Raw genomic sequence first — 23,049 nt, forward strand, 5'->3', positions numbered from 1 at the left:
GATTACAAAATAGCACAGACAGAATGATACAATTTTTGCTTTAAAAACAAGCAAGACACAAACTTTAAAAGTGATCATTTCTAGGAAGCAGTGTTTTTCATGTGATTTTTTGTTAATCTACATATTCTAATTTTTCTAGATTAAAAAGATTATATCTGTGCATATATATGTCTGCCATATGTATACATGTCATTTCAGGAGGTATGGTTAAGAAATAACTTAAAATATGGCTAAATATGACTGAAATAAAATATGACTAAAATAGCAACAATATGTTCTTTAAAATTAATTCACAGAATTTACAGGTTGTGTACCTGGTCTTTTGTAGATAGGGTCTTGTTAAAAGCCTCAGCAAGTTCATACCTCTGAAGTACCAATAACAAGAACTTATTGGGATCCATTAAAGATGCACCAATCTGTGAAAGAAATACAGTATCACATTTCTTGTGTATTATATGGAGAAACATTTTGTCTTATGTAGGACTGTCAAAAATTATAAAGTAAGTTTGCAGAAGATAATGTAGTAGTCCCTTCTATTTCTATGTGTCATATTCAGTTTAACGGTGAGAGTGTTTTAAGTTAAAAATTATTAGATTATCTTCTCTTATTAGAAAGAATTCAAGAAGGAAGATGAAGACACAAATATCAGAAACAATTTAAATAGGTACCTGAAGCATGATGATATCTTTATCATACATTTCTTCTCTGCATTTAACGTCTTGGTAATAAAACACCTATAAAGTAATAGGTAGAATAAATGCTGAAAGAATTATTTTATTTCAAGCAAAATTCTCAAGAAAACCTATCCTTTAAACTTTCTCTAAGCTAGAAACCCCTAAAAAATCCTTAGTGGCAAAAAATAAGTTGCAAATCTATGAATCATTTAAAAGGACTTGTGAGGATGAAGTGAAGAAATATGGCATGAAATCACTTCGGAGTTAAAAATGTTCTATATTAGTTATTATTCTCACGTATAACAAGGGAATTTATTTTCCCTAAGTTTAAAATACCTACTTCAATAAAAATAAACCAATTTCTACACTCAATCATAACACCATTTTTCTTTTCTTTTTTTTTTTTTTTTAATTTAATTTTAAGTTCCAGGATACACATGCAAGACGTGTAGGTTACATAGGTAAATGCATAATACCATTTTTCTTCCAAGTGATAACAAGACCTACCTCTCCACCTTTAAGAAATGCAAGGCCGGGCTCAGTGGCTCATGCCTGTAATCCCAGCACTTTGGGAGGTTGAGATGAGTGGATCACCTGAGGTCAGGTGTTCAAGACCAGCCTGGCCAACATGGTGAAGCCCCATCTCTACTAAAAACACAAAATTAGCCAGGCATTGTGGTGCACGCGTGTAGTCCCAGCTATTTGGGAGGCTGAGGCATGAAAATCACTTGAACCCCGGAGGCAGAAGTTGTAGTGAGCCGAGATCACACCACTGCACTCCATAGCCTGGGCAACAGAGTGAGATTCTGTCTCAAAAAAAAAAAAAAAAGAAAGAAAGAAAAAGAAAAGCACTACTCCATATTTACTCCCAAATAGAAGAAAAAATTACAAAGTGGCCTTCAATTAAGACAGATGGTGGGAAGACTAAAGGCCTCTAAGTAAGGTAATTCTCAGAAAAGAACTATGTTAATGGGGAGGCCTCTGGTGTTACTACTGGCTCTCACCTAATTTATCACACAAGCATCCTAGTTTATAATTCAGATGGAATACACAGTAAACAGGATAGGAGAAATGTCTATATAGTTCTTAGAACATTCGTTTCTAAGAGTATATACAAGAGAATAGTAGCAAACACTTAGTAAAATCTAGGAACATAGGGTAAAATTATATAAGAGAAAAAAATTAGAAAATGAACACATTCATAAACATGAATAATAGGCTTTGCTGTACCTGACTAATAAGAGACAGTCCATTTCTTCGCCACATCTCAGCAACAACCTGGGCGACCAACACCAGACAACGTAAAGGATATTCCACTAGTACCTCTACTTGAAAGTCCTCCTGAAATAGAGTGAGGTCAATTTTATCATTTCTCACAGAGCCTGGACGTGTCTCCAAGATACGGCACTACATATTATTCAGTTTTCTCATGTGTAAAATGGAAGAACTTGATCTAGATGACCTCTAAGTCCCTGTGACTCAGATTACAATGTACTATATGAAGATGCAAAATTACTAAATGGGAATTATTCAGGTGGGTTTCCAAATATTACTTTCCTTCTTATCCATCACCCAAGAGGTATTCAGAAACAGAACATAAGCAAATCAATACTTAGGAGAATCACTTACAAAAGACACAAATTCATGTAGTCTTGAAACAGCACCCAGCCTGCTTAAACGTACATGAAGACCTAAAGTTAAAAAAAAAAGAGAAGATGAGAAAACAAACCCAATTTGTTAATCAGTTAACTCATCAACTTTAGAAACTTGTGCGATTTGATTTGGCTGGGCGCGGTGGCTCATGCCTGTAATCTCAGCACCTTGGGAGGCTGAGGGGGGTGGATTCACCTGAGGTCAGGAGTTCAAGACCAGCCTGGCCCACATGGTTGAAAGCCCGTCTGTACAAAAATACAAAAATTAGCCGGGTCTGTAATCCTAGCTACTTGGGAGGCTGAGGCAAAAGATTCACTTGAACCTGTGAGGCGGAGGCTGCAGTGAGCCGAGATCATGCCACTGCACTTCAGCCTGGGTGACAGAGTGAGACTCCGTCTTGGGAAAAAAAAAAAAAAAAGAAGAAGAAGAAATTTGTGTGATTTAAACGTATGTTTACTGAGTTTAGAAGTGACACTCTAGAATGCAGACTACTGATCTCTAATTTTGAAACACAGAGTTACTAACATATTTAAAATCCTATACTGTGCAAGGTGTGCTCATACCTTATACAAAAATAACAGTCTCTCAAGATATCTTTATTCTGCTTTTAGCCATGTATCAAAAGAAACGAAAATTAATCTAAGTATTTTTTAATAAAAATAGAAGCAATATAAAATCACATGACGTCAATTATGCCATATACAAGCATTAACTCAAAATGGATCAAAGACCTTAAACACAGGTTTAAATATAGGTGCTAAAACCAAAAAATAAAACTCATAGAAGAAAACATAGGGAAAGGCTTCATAACATTAGATTTGACAATGAGTTTTTTGGATATGACACCAAAAGCACAGGCAACAAAAGAAAAAAATAGATAAACTGGACTACAACAAAAACTCCTGTGTATCAAACGAGACCATCAACAGGGTAAAAAGGCAACCCACAGAATGGGAGAAAATATTTGTAAATCACGTATCTGATAAACAGTTAATATCTAGAATTATATAAGTAACTCCAACTGAACAGCAAAATTAAACCCAATTTAAAAATGGGCAGAGCACTTGAATAGATAGTTCTCCAAAGAAGATATACAAATGGTCAACAAACATGTGAAAAGCTGATCAAAATCACAAAATCACTAATCACTAGGGACATGCAAATCAAAATCACACAAAATCACTTCATATCCATTAGAATGGTTATTATCTAGGGGGAAAAAAAAGGAAAAATAGCAAGTGTTGAAAGGATGTAGAGAAACTGGAATCCTAGTGCATGCTGGTGGAAACGTAAAATGGTACAGCCACTAAAGAAAACAATATGACGGTTCCTCAAAAAACTAAACATAGAATTACCAAATGATCCAGCAATTCCACATTTGGGTATATACCCAAAATACTGAAAGCAAAGACTTGAACAGATACTTCTACATCCATGTTCACAACAGCACTATTCACAACAGCCAAAAGGCAGAAGTAACCCAAGTGTCCATCAATGGATAACTGGATGAACAAAATGTGGTATATCCATACAATGAAATATTATTCAGCCTTTAAAAAAAAGGGAATTCTGACATGTATTGCGACATAAACCTGAGGACACTATGCTAGGTGAAATAAGCCAGTCACAAAAGGACAAATACTGTATAAGTCAACTTATAATAGGTACCTAGAGTAGTCAATGGGTAAGTATTGTTTAATAATAATAATATTATTCTATTTCAGTTTTGGCAGTTTCATTCTTAGAAGATAAAAAGCTTTTGGAGAAGGATGGTGGTGGTCGTTGTAGAAAATGTGAATATACTTAGTGCCACTGAACTGTACACTTAAAAATGGCTAAAATGATAAGCTTTATGTCATGTACATTTTCTTATCATTGATAATATAAATATATACACTTCAGTAAAGATATTTTTAAAAAACCCTGACGAATGGCCAATTTACATGGAAATGCAAATGATTAAGGAGAATCTATGATTTCTTCCTTTTAATGACAAAGAATGATAGAGATAACACACTAATGAAATTGGTCAGAGAGGAGGTTTAGAAACCAGCAACCAGATTTTATTATATTTAAATTTGGGTGGGAGATGAATTACCACGTTAGTCCGTAAGTACACACTATAAGGATCCATAAGTCAACCCAGATAAAACAAAGCCCAGGTAAATAAGCATCTTTAAACAGGTGTTCTAGTGGCAGCTCCTTGAAGGGCAGTGACAGCCCTTAACTGTAGTATCTGACCTGAGCATGTATGAACATACCGAGCACAGAACAAAAATAGAAATGATTCTACTAAATGAGTATCTAGAAACAAAGCTAATAGGTATATGCAAAAAGAAAAAACAAACACTCACCAGCAAGGGTCCTAGAGAGTGGCAGATGTATGCTTACAAGATCCTCAGATACTCTGTAGGACTTCGTTTCCAAACTATGTCCACACAATTGTACTATTGTCTTGCTACTAGATATGAAACTGGTACTGCACCTCATCACAGCTTTGTGACATTCTTTATAAGCCACAAGTAAGAGTTCTTCCTAAGAGGAAAATAAGAATACAAAAAGTTGACAAGTTGTCTACTTCAACACTCCTTTTTTCTTTTGAGACAGCCTGTCCTGTGGCCCAGGCTAGAGTACAATGGCGTAATCACAGCTCACTGCTCAACCTCCTGGGCTCAGTTACCTGAGGTGATTCTCCCACCTTAGCCTCCTGAGTAGCTGGGACTACAGGCACGTGCCACTATGCCCAATTTTTGTATTTTTTGTAGAGGCAGGGTCTCCGCATGTTGCCCAGGCTGGTTTTGAACTCCGGGGCTCAAGTGGTTTGCCTACCTTGACCTCCCAAAGTGCTAGCATTACAGGTGTGAGCCACCATGCCCAGCATAACATGCATCATTCAATAAATATTTACTAAATATGAGTGGAAAATTATTCTATGTATTACTAAGTCTACCTCCACAGGATCTGCAAACTTGCAGGAAACATAAGATATACCCATATATGCACTTATAATCAAAGTAAAAAATAAGTACCATGTAAATAGTACAAACTAATTGCTCTAAGAGGGGGGAAAAAAGAACCACAAAGAACTAGGAAGACATATTTCTGAAAGCAGCTTCTGATGGGCCCTAAAAGAATATGCAGAATTTAAATATGAGGAAAGATAAGGAGAAGATGGCATTCTAAGCAGAGACATAGAATAAATAAAGACAAAAATAAGAGAAATACAACTCCTATTCAGGCAGTGGAGAATAAAGAGTAGATAAATGAAACAATTTATGGATGAAACAAAGCATTTGAACTGGAAATATGCCTTGGCACAGGCATGTGAATACACTGAGGGAGTCTGCAGTGTAATGAGGTAGTCAACACACTGCTTCAAGAAGAATAAATGTGGGTCATTGAAGATAATAGATTGGAGAGGATAAAGTTAGGAGATACAGAAACCAACAGGAAGATGACTATGAAGTAAAGTGCTAAGGATCTGAACTAGGATGGGGCCGTCACAACAAAAAAGAATGAACCCATAGAAAATGATTAGGATTATAAAATATATTTGGGATTAGGAAGAATAAAATCTGGGTGACTATAGCAGGAAGAGAGAAGTTAAAGACCATTCTTTTAAGACAGTGTTTCTATTTTTATCTTGAAAAAGGAACTCCATGGTCAAACAGATGATTTGGAAATGTCCCTCTCAGAAATCAGCATACTGACTAACTAAAGGGTTTTAGAAATTCATTAGTGGCTGGGCGTGGTGGCTCACGCCTGTAATCCTAGCACTTCGGGAGGCTGAGGCCCGCGGATCACGAGGTCAAGAGTTTGAGATCAGCCTGGCCAATAAGGTGAAACCCCATCTCTACTAAAAAATCCAAAAAAAATTAGCTGGTGTGGTGGCGCACACCTGTAGTCCCAGCTACTCGGAAGGCTGAAGCAGGAGAATCGCTTGAACCCAGAAGGCGGAGGTTGCAGTGAGCCAAGTTCGTGCCATCACACTCCAGCTTGGGTGACAGAGCGAGACTCCATCAAAAAAAGAATGAAAGAATGAAAGAACGAAGAACGAAAGAAAGAAAAGAAGAAAAGAAAAGAAAAAAGAAAAGAAAAGAAAAGAAAGAAGGAAAGAAGGAAGGAAGGAAGGAAGGAAGGAAGGAAGGAAGGAAGGAAGGAAGGAAAAGAAAAGAAAGAAATTCAGTAGCTTTAAAAACAAACAAACAAACAAACAAAAAACCCTCTTTTTGTTTAACCTAACATTTCTGAATTTTACATGAACCCAGAACACTTTTCCCTTCAAAACACCTGCTAACATTGAACATACAGAATATAGTGGCTCTGAGATTTCCTACATGGATGAATTTAATAGTAATGTCACTAATAAAACAAGGATAATCAAAATGAGAAAATACAAGTTGGAAGTAGAAGGAAATGATGACAGGTCCATTTAAAATAGTCTGAGTTTGAGGCCAGGTGTGATGGCTCATGCCTATAATTCTAGCACTGTGGGAGGCCAAAGAAAGAGAATCACTTGAAGTCAGGAGTTTGAGACTAGCCTGGGCAACATAGAGAGACCTTGTCTCTGCAAAAAATAGAAAAAAATTAGCTAGGTGTGGTGGCATGTGCCTGCAGTCCCAGCTACTTCGGAGGCTAAGGTGGGAGGATCACATGAGCCTAGGAGGTCAAGGCTGCAGTGAGCCATGATAGCGCCACTGTACTCCAGCCTGGGTGACAGAGTAAGACCTTGTCTCACACACACACACACACGTACACACATGTAAGATCTAAACAAGAATGTCTGGCCCACAAACAGAAGTGACACTGTAGCTTAGGAGAGTCATCCCTATGAACTTTTAACTAAGTGGTAGAAATACAAGAGAAGAGAAAAGAATGTAAGATATACACACACACATTCATATCATCAAAGTAAAAAAATTTTAAGTACCATGTAAATGGGACAAACTAATTGCCCTAAGATGGCAAAGAAAAGAATCACAAACGATTAGGAAGACATATTTGTGAAAACATATTTCTGTAAGAAAGGGAAGAGAATATTGGGGAATGTCTCATTTAGCAGGCAGAAGGCACCAGAAAAAAGGCAATCATTGACCGAAATAGATAATCGATAATGTATTAGGATAATGCATGTTTGTGAAAACCAGACGGAAAGTTTCAAGAAGATGAAAGTACTCAAGAAAATACAATGCTGCAGACAATTCAAGGAATATGGAAACTAAGGAAAGACCCCTGAATTTGGTTACCAAATGGATCCTCTGAGATTTTTTTCTAAATGCAGTTCTTGTCAATTGCTAAGGGCAGAACCCAGACTGTAAAGAAGTGTTAGGAGCTACAAGTGAAGATACTAAATGTAGATTACTTCAGAAGGTTTGGAAGAAGTCAAGATGAAAACACACACCTTTGCTTCATCATCTAACAATTGTGCATGCCCTCCATAAAAGTGAGCGAAGCCAAAAAATACGTGCTGTGCTTGCTGGACAGTATTTCCTGTGGTGATTGTACTAAAAAGCTACAGTGCTAGACTAAAGTCTACCACATCTGTTGAGTATGGCTGCCACTCTGAACCTGTGATCAATTGCTGGTGGTGAAGCAGAAGAGACTATAGTTCACAGGGGTGCAAACGCAAGAAAGGAGGCTTATATTATCGTTGTTTTTAAAAATAAGGGAGTCCTGTGTGTTTACAGACAGTTGACTAAAAGAGTAGGAAACACAAGTCCGGATAATTCAGGAAGCTAACTCCAGGAAAAAGTAATAATAAGTTAGAACCAACAGCCTAGGTAAAGGCATTAGACTTAGAAAGAGACAAAAAGGAAAAGACCAATAGTGAAGACACAGAAAAATTTAGTCACTGAATAGGTTATGGTAACAGATACAGAGAAACCGGAGATGATGAGGGAATTTAACTTAGATAATGGCAATTTTCTCAGAAAATAAATAAATGAGGTCATCATTCTTAAAGGGAATCTAGGGTGGGATTATATAAAGACGGTTATAGTCTAAAATTGCTACTTAAGGAAATACATTAGTTCTATTTTTTGAAACGAACACATATAACAAAGCTCTTGAATGAATAATCTACCCCTCTCCATTCTTGGAGTATTTAAAAGTCTAATATGGTTCTAATTATGTTATTATGCATATATATGCATTTTCCAGAGAATAAACGTGTATAAATACATATATACACATATTTAAATCCTGCTATTCCCCAAAATAAGCAAAACTGCCATAAGGCACATTTTCTACTCAAGTATATACAGTTTCTTCCTAAATTTAAAAAGACAAATTCAAATATGTAAAAAACTACTACAAATAATAAACACTTTACATCAAGGAAACTGTAACATATAACTATACTATTAATAATTACTAAGAACTTAAAAAGGCACTGATCCTACTAACAAATTTCACTTACATCACAAGCACACCACTCTTGGAACATGAGTAAAATATTCTTCAATTGCATCTGTATAGCAATGGCAGCCTCCCAATCAGGATCCACTTCAATGTGTTGCCCAACCTGTCTTCGGATTTCTTCCATACCCTGCAATTAAAAGTTGGTCAACATATACCTATTTGAGCCCTCTCTCTTTGCTCTGCTCTTAGCAAAATATAAAACTGTCAGGATTCCTAACATTTTTAAATGGTTGTTACACTGGGTCAGAATGCATGGATTCAAATCCTAGCTCACAGATATATGCTCAGGGCTAGAACACTAGCTGCAAAGCACAGCTCTGTCTGGTATCTCTAGCTGTGTGACCCTGGGCAAATTATTTCTAAGCTTGGTTACTAAATGGATCCTTTGAGATTTTTTTGTAAATGCAGTTCTTGTCAATTGATAAGGGCATATGTCAGATTCTAAAGCAGTATTAGAAGCTAAAAAAAAAAAAAAGTATTAGAAGCTAACAAGTGAAGATATTAAATGTAGATGAATTCAGAAGGTTTAGGACATGTCAAGATGAAAACAGGCACCTTAACCTCATCACCCAACAACTGTGCATGCTTTCCATAAGGGTGAGGGAGCCAAAAAAAAATGTGTTGTGCTTGCTGCACATGCAAGTAACCCTTCCATGTAAAATGAGAATATTAATAGTAACTACTTAATAAGATTGCTATAAGGCTCAAAAGAGACCATGCATGAAAAGTGCTTACTACACATTTATCACATGGTAAGTATTCAGTAAACATTAATAGAAGTAGCAATAGTAGGCCGGGCATAGTGGCTCACGCCTGTAATCCCAGCACTTTGGGAGGCAGAGGCAGATGGATCATGAGGTCAAGAGATCGAGACCATCCTGGCCAACATGGTGAAACCCCATCTCTACTAAAAATACAAAAATTAGCCGGGCGTGGTGGCAGGCACCTGTAGTCCCAGCTACTCGGGAGGCTGAGGCAGGAGAATCACTTGAACTCGGAAGGCGGAGGTTGCAGGGAGCCACGATCGCGCCACTGCACTCCAGCCTGGCGACAGAGCGAGACTCTATCTTCAAAAAAAAAAAAAGTAGCAACAGTAAACTAAGGTGTATAAAAGGATCTATCAAAACAGGATGAATGAGTCAATGTTTAAATCTTGTTTCTACTTTGCTAAATTCTTTCTTGTATTAAAACCAAAATCTGCTTTCAAAAGACTGGGGTTAAATTTTTAAAAATAAATTTATCTTACTGATGTACAGAAAAATGATCATACCTGCATACAGGTAAGAATCTTCAAAAAAGATCGAAAACCTTCAAGGAACTGCATTCTTAATCTTTCTGTCCATATTGTGGGTTTGCTGATCAGGATATACCTATCGTTTCAAGAAAGAAAGAAAGATTTCACTTCTCTATTTTGAGATAATTTTAAGGTTCTCAGGGTTATAGACAATGTTGATTTATAAAAATTATGGATTCTAATTTCTCACAATAATTAGAAGATCTGAGTAGAGCTAAAATTATTTATTCTGCCTTATTTTAAATACAACCAGTAAAACATGAATGCTTTAGAAGAGGCAAATATCAAGCTAAACCTGACTTCATACACTACATTCTCAGAGGTTAGTCTGATTAAGTGAACCTAGAACTGACCAAGCCTGTCACAGCTAACTCTGGACAACCACAGTACAGATTCCCTAGAACTGTGCACACCCATCACCCAAAGGGCCAGCTGAAATTCTTTCAGCCTCAGGAAATTTGGAACAGATTTTCTACCTCCAGTTTTTCATAACCCACAACTCGGAAGAAGGATGTAAGCACCTGTCATCTTGACTTGCACATCAGGATGTACTAGTTTCAAGAGATAAACAAACTCATTTTAGCCTATAATTTGTATGATCAATATTTCTTTTGGCTATAAAGACAATGACTAGTTTCATATACAACAGGAACAATGTTTATCATGAAATGAGTTGTCAGGAAGTAATTATTAACAAGTATTAAACACTATTTTGCACTTGACCAATGAGAATAAATTCCTGTTATATTGCAGGTATTGGGAACATAAACATGGACACACCTGTCCTGAAGTTCATAGTATAGTGGGAAAAACAGATATATATAGTAGACAGAAATTCAATGTTAAACACTAAAATAATATATAAAAGAAGTAATGTATGGCTCATGCCTGTAATCCCAGTACTTTGGGAGGCCGAGGCAGGCGGATCATGAGGTCAGGAAATTGAGACCATCCTGGCTAACACGGTGAAACCCCGTCTCTACTAAAAACACAAAAAATTAGCCAGGTGTGGTGGTGGGCGCCTGTAGTCCCAGCTACTCGGGAGGCTGAGGCAGGAGAATGGCGTGAACCCAGGAGGCGAGCTTGCAGTGAGCCGAGATCATGCCACTGCACTCCAGCCTGGAGTAGCGACACTCCATCTCAAAATAAAAAAAAAAAGAAAAAGAAGTAATGGAGGTACATAAAGACAAAGCAACAAAGAAAATATATTTTTTTGAACTGTAAAGATAGGATTGTGGTTTAATTTTTCTCACTCTTAGGTACCCATTAATATGTAAATGTACATTAAAAATACAATCATCAAAGAAACTTAGCAAAGATTTAATTCAAATACACGAATTACCATCTAAATCTTTCCTTTAAAGTAAAAGATAAAAAAGATTAAAGTTTAAAATCTGTCACACTGAACAAACGGCATTCATGTTTCATTGCTTTCTAGAGCTCAGAGTGTGGTCCACTAACCAGCAGCATCAGCCTCACCTGAGTACTCTTAAGAGATGCAAAATCTTGGGCTCTAATCAGACCTGCTGAATCAGACCTCCCCCTGCCCCCGTATTTTTTTAAAGTTGACTTTACTCTGTTGCCCAGGTTGGAGTGCAATGGTGCGATCATAGCTCACCACAACTTCAAACTCTCGGGCTCAAGTAATCCTCCTGCCTCAGCCTCCCTAGTAGCAAGACTACAGGCACGTGCCACCAAACCTGGCTAATTTTATTTTTTGTAGAGACAAAGTCTCACTATGTTGCCCAGGCTGGTTGCAATCTCCTGGCCTCAAGTAATCCTCCCGCCTCAGCCTTCCAAAGCACATGAGGCAACACAATCAGCCCTAGAATCTGAATTTAAGGAAGCTCCCCAGATAATCTGCTTCTGCACAGCAAAGGAAACTATCAACACAGTGAAGAGACAACCAATAGAATAAGGGAAAATTTTTGCAAACTATACATCTGACAAAGGCCTAATAGCCAGCATCTATAAGGAATATAAACAAATTTACAAAAAAAAAAAAAATTAGTAAGTGAGGCTGGGCGTGGTGGCTCACTCCTGTAATCCCAGCACTTTGGGAGGCCAAGGTGGGCAGATTGCCTGAGCTCAGGAGTTCAAGACCACCCTGGGCAACATGGTAAAACCCCATCTCCACTAAAATATCTCTACTAAAATACAAAAAATTAGCCAGGCATGGCGGTGTGCGCCTGTATTCCCAGCTACTCGGGAGGCTGAGGCAGGAGAATCACTTGAACCCAGGAGGCTGAGGTTGCAGGGAGCTGAGATAGCGCTACTGCATTCCAGCCTGGGTGACAGAGCAAGACTCTGTCTCAAAAAATAAAAATTAGGCCGGGCGCGGTGGCTCAAGCCTGTAATCCCAGCACAGCACTTTGGGAGGCCGAGACGGGCGGATCACAAGGTCAGGAGATGGAGACCATCCTGGCTAACATGGTGAAACCCCGTCTCTACTAAAAAAATACAAAAAACTAGCCGGGCGAGGTGGCGGGCGCCTGTAGTCCCAGCTACTAGGGAGGCTGAGGCAGGAGAATGGCGTGAACCCGGGAGGTGGAGCTTGCAGTGAGCTGAGATCCGGCCACTGCACTCCAGCTTGGGCGACAGAGCGAGACTCCGTCTCAAAAAAAAAAAAAAATAAATAAATAAATAATTAATAAAAAAAAATTAAAATTAAAATCAAAAAAACGGGGGAGGCCGGGCGCAGGGGCTCACGCCTGTAATCCCAGCACTTTGGGAGGCCGAGGCGGGAGGATCACGAGGTCAGGATATCGAAACCATCCTGGCGAACATGGCGAAACCCCATCTCTACTAAAAATACAAAAAAATTAGCTGGGTGTGGTGGCGGGCGCCTGTAGTCCCAGCTTCTAAGGAGGCTGAGGCAGGAGAATGGCGTGAACCCAGGAGGCGGCAGAGCTTGCAGTGAGCGGAGATCGTGCCACTGCACTCCAGCCTGGGCGACAGAGCAAGACTCTGTCTCAAAAGAAAAAAAAAAAGGTGGGGGAGCAAAGGATAGGAATAGAATAGACACTTTTCGAAAGAAGACATACATGCTGCCAACAATCACATTAAATAAAGCTCAACATCACTGATCACTGGAGAAATGCAAATCAAAACCACAATGAGATACCATCTCACACCAGTCAGAATGGCCACTATTAAAAAGTAAAAAGTAACAGATGCAGGGAGGCTGCAAGGAAAAAGGAATGCTTATACACTGTTGGTGGGAGCATAAATTAATTCAAGCATTATGGAATACAGTGTGACAATTCCTTGAAGATCTAAAAACAGAAATATCATTCAACCCGGCAATTCCATTACTGGGTATTCACCCAAAGGAATATAAATTGTTCTATTATAAAGACACATGCACACATACATTCACTGCAGTATTCACAATAGCAAAGACATAGAATCAACCTAAATGCCCATCAGTGATAGACTGGATAAAGAAAATGTGGTACATATACACCATGGAATACTATGCAGCCGGAAAAAGAATGAGATCACATCTTTTCTGGGAACGTGGATGGAGCTGGAGGCCATTATCCGTAGCAAAACAATGCAGAAACAGAAAACCAAATACCACATGTTCTCACTTACAAGTGGGAACTAAATGATGAGAACGCATGGATGCATAGAGGGGAACAACACACACTGGGGTCTATCAGAGGACTGAGGTTGGGAGGAGGGAAAGGATCTGGAAAAATAACTAATGGGTACTAGGCTTAATACTTGGGTGACAAAATAATCTTAACAACAACCCGCCATGACACAAGTTTACCTATGTAGCAAGCCTGCACATGTACCCCTGAACTCAAAATAAAAGTTAAATTAAAAAAAAAAAAAAAGCAGCTCCCAGATGATTTGCATTCACATTAAAATCTGAGAAGCACTGATCTAGAAGAGAATTTATTTTTGGTTTCTAGCCATCTCACATAGCTCATGAGTGACTTCTACAAATGACTTATCAAGAAGATATGAGGAACTGGAACAAACAAAAGGGTAAGGAAGGGAAGGAAAAGAAGTTTGTAGATAAAAATAGGTGGCAAAAGCAATGGGAAAAGAGGGAGAAAGTGTGGACAGGGTGAGACATTAAGGGAGTGATTTGGTTTGAGAATGTGCTATACTTTCCGGAAATGGAACAAAGGAACAGGTTGGAGTAATAAACAATATTTTTCTCCTCAATAGAACCAAGGTTCAACTCTTTTCTAAGTTGCATTTCCACAATAAATTAGCAACTGAGAAATAAAGTACCCCATGAGATACCTCCCAAAGAGCAACTGACAAAACTAAAGTAATAGACATACATTTTTTAGAATAAGAGAGGTAATCCCTCCCTTCTATGTTTTACCAGGCAGATCTCAGTTGGAGAACTGTGTTCATTTCTTCACACATAAACGGTATACATGCACCAGAAACAGGTTCAGTACAGAAGGACAATGATTCAGAAGGAATTTTAACCAACATGAAACGGGACCAGTTAAGAAATAAATGCAACTCAATGCAGAAAAGACCTGGCAGACATGACTGCTGCCTTTAAACACTTCTTCAAGTTAAATGAGAATCGAAGTTGTTCTGAATGGACAAAGAGAGAACTAGAACCAGAAAATAAAAGCTACAAAAAAAGACAAGAGTTCAATATACAATAGGAAACTTTCTAATAGTTGGAAAAAGCTATCCAAAGTTGGAATGTGCTGCTTTGAGAGAATGAAAATTTCCTAAGGCAGGCTGAACAGAGTACCTACTAGTACCAACAAACTTATTTCATGCTGAGGTACAGTCAGATAAACACAAAGCTAAACTATGAAGACCTACAAATTCTGACAGAATTTAGACTTTATCCTGGGAAGAAAATACATTAACTGTGGTTATTTCTAACTAATTTAAAAACAAGGTTTCAGGGGAAATTAGTAAATAAGCATGCAAGGAAAGAGTAAAATGTTACTACAGAATTTCTAAAATGAATATGAATTATTTGCTAAATAAAGAGTTTTTGTGATTGGTGTGTTAGGCCAGGTTTCAGAGCAGGTTTTGTGTTGCTGTTTATGTATCCTGTGAGGCTACATGACATAGTAGAAGGAACATGAGTTTTACAGATAAATGGTGTTTATAATCAAATCTCAGTTCTGCCACTTACTAGCTTTGTGAACTTAGGCAAATATTTACAATCTACAAGGTAAGATTATATCAAGTACCTTCTAAGAATGGTGCAAGAATATAATCAGGTAAAATAAGCAAAGCTCCTTGGCACATAGCAGTTACCAATAAATTTCACAAGATTCTTATGAAAGCGAATTACACAGTACCTGCAGAACAGGTGTTAATTTTCCCTTCCCCTGGTCACTAGAGATATCTACATTTAGGTTGGGATATAGGGGAGGAATTGTAAGCATCAGAAGATTTGAAGTTGCCTTCCAAACCAGACACCTTAAAGTTCTACTATAAGGGTATTTAGGGATGTGCTGGCTCTAAACTATTCACCGTAAAGACTAGCTATAGTCAGAGACCCATAAAATATGATAAAACAAGTGATTATGCACCATTAACTGGATATAAAAATAACTCAGTTATAAGAATACTTCACAGTAATGACAGCCACGGTGGAGAGATTTTGTTTTTCTATATTCACTGACTTAACAATAACTTTAAGGACTGCCATTAGGAGTTTTTGTTTTGTACAACATGTAATTTTTGCATAATTTGGCTGAGAAACAAATTTCAATTGCAATGGCTACATATTGATTCACTACTGAATTTACCTACCATCTCCACTTATACTGAAGATAAAACATAACAATTTACTAAACTTTATTTTTTTAGAGATAGGATCCCGCTCTGTTGCCCAGGCTGGAAGCGCAGTGGCATGATCACAGTTAACTGCAACCTCAAACCCCTGGGCTCAAGTGATCTTCTCGGCTCTGCATCTGGAGTAGCCAGGAATACGGGCTTACACTGCCATACCTGGCTAATTTTTATTTTTATTTTTGTAGAAACAAGGTCTCGCTATGTTGTCCAGGCTGGTCTGATATAGATGCAATTTTTTTTTTTTTTTTTTTTTTGAGATAGAGTCTCGCTCCATTGCCAGGCTGGAGTGCAGTGGCACAATCTTGGCTCACAACAACCTCCACCTCCAAGGTTCAAGTGATCCTTCTGCCTCAGCCTTCCAGCAATTTTTAAAAAGTGAAGTATTTTCAATCTGTGGTTGGTTGAACCCACAGATGTGGAACCCATAGATACGGAGGATCAACAGTACAGCAAAAAGGGAGTTAAAAAAAAGTTAATAGCCAGGCACAGTAGCTCATGCCTGTAATCCCAACATTATGGGAGGCCAAAGCAGAAGGATTGCTTGAGCCCAGGAGTTCGAAATCAACCTGGGCAACAAAAGGTGAGACTCTGTCTCTACAAAACAATAAAAAATTAGCCAGGTGTGTGGCACATGCCTGCGGTCCCAGCTACATGGGAGGCTGAGGCAGGAGGATCACTTGAGCCCAGGAGGTCGAGGCTTCAGTGAGCCATGTTTGCATCACTGCACTCCAGCTTGGGCAACAGAGCGAGACCCTGTCTCAAAAAAAAAAAAAAAAAGAAAAAAGAAAAGAAAGATATTTACATCAATAGATTATCTGAAACTATGCACAAAGAGACTATATAGGAAGGACAGAACCAAAGTGTGTGAGTGGAAGTGAGTGAAAAGTATGGTAATTACAACGCGAATGCATTTAGTGACCCCAGACGACTCTAAGTTCTTGTAACAGGCCTCTCCTCAATAGTGTCTTTATTAACCAGGTTTTACAACTCAATAAGAAGACTTCACTGAAGACATTTATTAATGCAAGGTAGTAACAGTTCTTTGTACTTGCCATCATTATAAAGAGAATTCTAGATAACCAAAATGATCACAGGATTACTTATAAGACAGAGCAAATAAGCACACTGAGTTTAACAGGTGCCCTCACCTTTTGACTTGAACAACTTACTTGAGGTCACATATTACTGCATATACTCTTCCCAGTTTGTCCTGGCTGTAACCCTGGAAGTTGAATTTATTGTTCCTGTCCAAGTACTCAGGTAAAACTTCTAGCAGAGTTTCAGTAATGACAGAGATAACATTCTGCTCTTCAATAAGATGTCGAGCCTGCAGAATATTTCAAGAATATTTTCTTTAGCATTAACTCACTGTGGTATGGACTTAATTTATTCATTCATTTGGTTAGTCCATAAGTTATTTTAAATAAATATTTGTTATTGAATGTTAAACACAGTCCTTAGTTGCACTGAATAGCAACTACTAAGAAGTTATTTTCTAAAAGAAAAAAATTCCCTACTCCTCGGTAACCAGACAACACCTATTTGGATACCCCAACCCCATTAGATAGGTTATCTAGATAAACGTTTATCATCAGTAATCACACAATGAAGCCAGGTGTGGTGGCTCATGCCTGTAATCCCAGGATTTTGGGAGGCCGAGGCAGGCGGATCACCTGAGGTCAGGAGTTCGAGACCACCCTGGTCAACATGGCAAAACCCCTTCTCCACAAAAAATACAAAAATTAGCTGGGTGTGGTGGCAATGCCTGTAATCTCAGCTATTCAGGAGGCTGAGGCAGGAGAATCGCTTGAACCAGGAGGCAGAGGTTGCGGTGAGCCGAGATTGTGCTAATACACTCCAGCCTGAGTGACAGAGCGAGACTCTGTCTCAAAAAAAAAAAAAATCACATGATGAGCAAAGTACAACAAAGATGTATTTCATGACTTCTAGCACACTACGATCTATTTTGAAATCTCCTCCTTACCCCAATCTAAATTCTCCTCCCCATCCTTTTGAAAAAGTAAACTAGAAACAATTAACCAAGTTTGGTTAACTATCTAATTCCAAACAAGAAAAGAAGTAGGGCTGGGCGCGGTGGCTCACACCTGTAATCCCAGCACTTTGGGAGGCTAAGGCTGGCAGATCACCTGAGGTCAGGAGTTTGAGACCAGCCTGGCCAACATGGTGAAACCCCGTCTCTATTAAAAATACAAAAATTAGCCAGGCATGGTGGTGCATGCCCATAATCCCAGCTACTTGGGTGGCTGAGGCATGAGAATCGCTTGAACCCGGGAAGCAGAGGCTGCAGTGAGCCGAGGTCGTCCCACTGCACTCCAGCCAGGGCAACCCAGCAAGACTCTGTCTCAAAAACCAAAAAACAAAAAACAAAGAAAAGTAGTAGTATACAAAGGAAGCAGAATCTTCCACTCTACTTCCAGGCCTATGTAGCACCATCTCTCCCAAATGCTTGACAGGCACACTCTCCCGCTTCTTAGTTTTATCTTACTCTATCTGCCTACAAACAATAACTTAAAAATAAAATATTTTTGGTTTGAAAAGGCAGGGTTTGTAAGTTACTCTAGAAAGTAAGAAACCAGTTCTAGGTGTCATCTGCATTGATGAGGACATCTGAACCAAGGCAGCGCCTACTTAACTAGTCCTTGGGTAGCACTAAAGTATTCACATAGCCCAACTTACTGATTCTAACATTGTTCTAATTTGATTCAACATTAAGTAGAATTCTTACAAAGCAAAACAAGTTTTACTTAGAAAGATTGAAAAGGAATATAATCAATACATACCAGAGTAGGAACAGTAAACATCTGAACTGAAAGTGCAGTTATAGAGATACTTCTGTCATGATCATCACTGATATATTCTTTTTGTAGTTGTTTATAATACTGAAATATATAAGTAGAGAATCAATTATAAATCACTACTAAAGACCTTTAAAAAATCACAATTTTAATAACTGCTGCAAGTTTCTATCCATAAAATGTCAAGTAAGATAATTCCTATTTATTGAGGCAAGATATTATGATCAACAAAAATATCTTAGAAGGAGAATAACAAACAACAAATCAAGTAAAAATTCACCTACTCAATTTAGCAGAGATAGAAGTGGAAACTATTAAAACATACATACAGGTTAAAAAAAAAAAACAAAAAAACAGAGGACTGCAATGGTATAGTTTATCCTTTCTCCAAACAGAATCTGGGGCAACCTTTAGCAACTTCTACTCTAATGGTATTGGGCAGGGAATATATTCAAAGTATTTAACAACTGATATGACCCAGAAAAACCAACCAATCAGATTGAATCCAGCCTTAAACAGAATGGATGCTGGCTGCAAATAACTTCTTTCCCATACTGGTACATAACAGCTGCAAAACAACTCTGATAAACTGGGAGAACAAAAATGGTAATACATTCAGTCACATAACAGGCATCTATTATGTGCAAGGCACAAAGTTGGATACTTAACCTATTTTAAGTTGGATATTTTACCCTCCAAAATTCCTACAAAGTTTAAGGGGTAACCATGGTGTACAAAAAAAATCATCTAAGTAGGGAGATTAGCTTTTGTATAAGAAAACAAAATTTCATTTGAGATCACACATATGGTCCAATATTCTATATCTAAAGAGTTTTAGAAGAGAACATCTTAAGTTGCCATCACTGATGAAGGATAAGACATACAACAAATGTCTTAGTTACTTGTAAGTCTGCATATAAAATCCAGGGAATGCAGGTATCTTATCCCACAGTGTCATTTGCTTACAACAATCATTATTTCTTTCTCTGCTTCCAATTCCATCTTGGGTCCTATATCTATCTTAAGTCTTACAGAATTGACTGCAACTCAAAATCAGAGGAAATCAACAAGTATTACTGGATACCTTTATATAAGGCAAAATAAAAGATTCAAAGGAGTCCTTGATATGTATAACCTTGCAATCTAATTTGGTTGATAGACAAAAAGACACAGTAAGGTAAGAGATATATGATAGATTAATAAAACATTAAAAAGCTGTAAATTTTAGCCTCACATTTTAGCTTCCAACAATTAAGTAGAACCCTTGGCCACCTAATTTCTGCACCCCACTTTAGCATACACATCTGTTCTTCTTTCCTGCTATCCTTTATCAGTTAGTTACTTCTATTCTTATTGTAATTTTACAAACAGGCAAATAAATGACTAGGAAGACTGAATGCATATGTGAATGTGATAATCTCCCTTTGCTCTGGGTCAGTAGGTCATTTTCCACCTATCTCTTCTCTAAGAGCGCTGTTTCTATACAAGCAAATGACACTTGTGAAAATATTTATGTAATGTATGAGAACGAACTTTTTTTTTTTTGAGATAGGAGTCTCACTCTGTTGCCCAGACTAGGGTGTGGTGGCGCAATCTTGCCTCACGGCAACCTCCATCTCCAGGGTTCAAGCGATTTTCCTGCCTCAGCCTCCTGAGTAGCTGGGGCTACAGGCACCCGCCACCATGCCCAGCTAATTTCTGTATTTTTAGTAGAGATGGGGTTTCACCATGTTGGCCAGGCTGGTCTCGAGCTCCTGACTTTAAATGATCCACCCACCTCCGCCTCCCAAAGTGCTGGGATTACAGGGGTGAGTCAACCCTCAGGGCCAAGAATGAACTTTTGATAAAGAAATGAATCATAACATTTAATTTTGGATTCATAATTATCTGTTTCTATTAATTCATTTATAAAAACTGCCTATTTGTATTTATTGATATCTAATTTATAAATAATTACCTTCACAAATTCCATAGCAAAGAGTTTTTTGTATTCCATCTCCATAAAAAAACTGCTGAAGATCAATTCATGAAGGATCTTACGGGCACCTATAGATTATTTTGGGGAGGGTGGGGGAATGAGGGGAATCACCAAGGCAAAAACCAAAAACATTCCATCTATTAGAGTGGCAGAATATTATAAAATTATTTCACATGCAAACAGACCTCAAATATAAACAGTATTTATTGTATTAATATTTAATAACTAGAATTTAAAATACACACATATATTGCCTTTTCCCTTTTTTTCTGTACCCCTCCCACCACTTCATCTTACACTTCAATTGATTCTCTCTCAACCTTTTCATTCTTTTTCTATTTCACTCAAAAGTACTCTTACTCTGAACTTTTCCTTCTCCATGCTTTTAGCCTTTCTCTTGACTTTTACACTTTGTTCTTCATTTAGATTTTTACAATGAAAAGAGCTTTTTTTTTGCCACTCAACAATGGCATTACTACCTGAATTTATAGATACATGTATGTGTGTGTATGTGTGTGTGTGTGTATATATATATATATATATATATATATATGTATATACTCTTTTTGACTGGCTCTCACTAAATGAAAAGACTCTATAATTAAAAGATAACATCCCTGCGTTTTAACACCAAAGAATACATACTGACTGGTTAAACCTGATATTCACATGTAATACCTTATCAATCAAGATCACAGATTTAATAACTAATTTAATAAACAAAAGATATTACAGCTCCACTTTAAGATCATAATCTTCCTTTGCTTCCTGACAAAAAGCATAAGCAAATGTCTACTTACCTTTATAAAGCTTTGCATCCCAAAGCATTAACCTGCTTATGAGACAGGGATTCTCCGAGTCAGGTTCTTCTCTAAGGCATGCTTGGCAAAAGATCTGCCTAAAGTCACCTACAAACAAAAGAGGTCACACAATTACACAACTTGTATTCTTTTTCTTTTTACATAGAGATGAATCTCACTCTGTTGCCCAGGTTGGTCTTGAACTCCTGGGCTCAGGTGATCCTCCCGCCTCAGCCTCTCACAGTGCTGGGATTACTGACACAAGCCACTGCACTCAGCCATAATTTTTATTCTTATAATATTTATCCTAAAAATACATTTCCTATAACATGTGAAAAGACTAACATTAATCCTCCCACATTTGATGTAAAGAATAATTCTGTCAACATCAAAGACTCAACAGTCAACAAAAAGGTATTATTTGATACTATGCACTTGAAATAATATCTTAAGATATTATGCATTTGAAATGCAACCCTGAAAATTAATCAAAGTGTATAAACCAAAAAAAAAAAAAGAAAAACTGTATTTCATACTCGATGACATTTTAAAATTTGTGACTATAAAAAACACAGTATTTTATCAGAAACAAGAAAAACAGGAGGTATGCTTACTTGAATAGCTCATAATTTTGTTCATCCAGGAACCAAGACGCAAAGCAAATTTCTGATGAGCCATAATCTCTGAGTGTAATACTTCTACATGAAGTGGATGTTGAGAGACATTTTCTGAATGACTCTACAAATGAAGGGAACAAACCAAAAAAATAGCATTTAAAATTTGCTTTTAGTTAAGGCATTTATACTTTAAAAAAAGAAATCACATAACCCTGCCAGTTCCAAATCTCTGCATGTAGGTGCCCCAAACCACTTCAACAACATCATCACTCAAATTATTCTACTTGGGCTCTTGTAATGTACATTTGTCTTTAACTTCTCTTTTTCCCCCGAATTCAGAAAGTTACCTTTATATCTTCCTTTGCTTCCTGGCAAGCAGCATAAGCACCCGCTTTAACAGCCCGACGACCCTAATTATAGACAAAAGTGACAATTAGGTAATGAAATGATAACCACAATCAATAAGCAATATGTAGCCCAAAGACTTAATGAGCTCTTAATTACTAATCACGTGTCGACTAAACGTTGTAAGATATTGAAACAATACCTGAAAGACAGATGCAAATGTTTAACACCTTTATGAAGCTTGAAAACTTTAATATATCTAGGAGAGACATTCTATAATTTAAGATGCTGAGTTTCTTGCCTGGCAAGAATGGTAGTTCTTTAGTTACTGAAGTGTCCTCTCTACTTGTATGAAACAATGACTCAGGCTTTCTAAACTTCTGCTGTGTGTTTAAAATATTTTTCAAGAATGAATTCACAATTCTTCAACACGTATCCTATAATATACTTGTGGCCCATTAACGACCTGGAAGTATAGCTGGACTACTGATTCCACCAGTCCTGGAGGCGCTCACGCAAGGTCTATGTAGGATTTCCTTGTAGCGTATTCTTTTATTCACCTGTAAAAATTTATCATTTTCTACGTGTGTCATGTGAAAAAAGTCAGGAAGCACTGTCTTCCTCATTTAACCTTTACAATGACCCTATGA

At 37.7% G+C, this 23,049-nt stretch overlaps 1 protein-coding gene across 7 annotated transcripts in view; it reads right to left on the reverse strand.

The window, feature by feature from the left end:
• The window catches only part of UBR1 (ubiquitin protein ligase E3 component n-recognin 1), a 156,171-nt gene that overhangs the window by 85,604 nt on the left and 47,518 nt on the right, over positions 1 to 23,049 (reverse strand). For all 7 annotated transcript variants that reach the window (XR_012414843.1, XR_010588036.1, XR_012414844.1 and 4 more), the window contains 13 exons: positions 22,402 to 22,464; positions 22,052 to 22,175; positions 21,438 to 21,545; positions 20,617 to 20,705; positions 18,645 to 18,743; positions 17,013 to 17,170; positions 10,018 to 10,117; positions 8,746 to 8,874; positions 4,682 to 4,862; positions 2,304 to 2,365; positions 1,905 to 2,015; positions 669 to 734; positions 315 to 416 (listed from right to left, as the gene is read on the reverse strand). Coding sequence is in view for 4 of the 7 variants with exons in the window: in XM_015452723.4 (XP_015308209.2) it covers positions 315 to 416; positions 669 to 734; positions 1,905 to 2,015; positions 2,304 to 2,365; positions 4,682 to 4,862; positions 8,746 to 8,874; positions 10,018 to 10,117; positions 17,013 to 17,170; positions 18,645 to 18,743; positions 20,617 to 20,705; positions 21,438 to 21,545; positions 22,052 to 22,175; positions 22,402 to 22,464 (1,392 nt within the window). In the remaining 3 variants the exon portion in view is untranslated. The remainder of the gene's footprint in view (positions 1 to 314; positions 417 to 668; positions 735 to 1,904; positions 2,016 to 2,303; positions 2,366 to 4,681; positions 4,863 to 8,745; positions 8,875 to 10,017; positions 10,118 to 17,012; positions 17,171 to 18,644; positions 18,744 to 20,616; positions 20,706 to 21,437; positions 21,546 to 22,051; positions 22,176 to 22,401; positions 22,465 to 23,049) is intronic.

The sequence above is a fragment of the Macaca fascicularis genome, chromosome 7 (assembly GCF_037993035.2).
Source record: "Macaca fascicularis isolate 582-1 chromosome 7, T2T-MFA8v1.1".
NCBI lineage: Eukaryota > Metazoa > Chordata > Mammalia > Primates > Cercopithecidae > Macaca > Macaca fascicularis.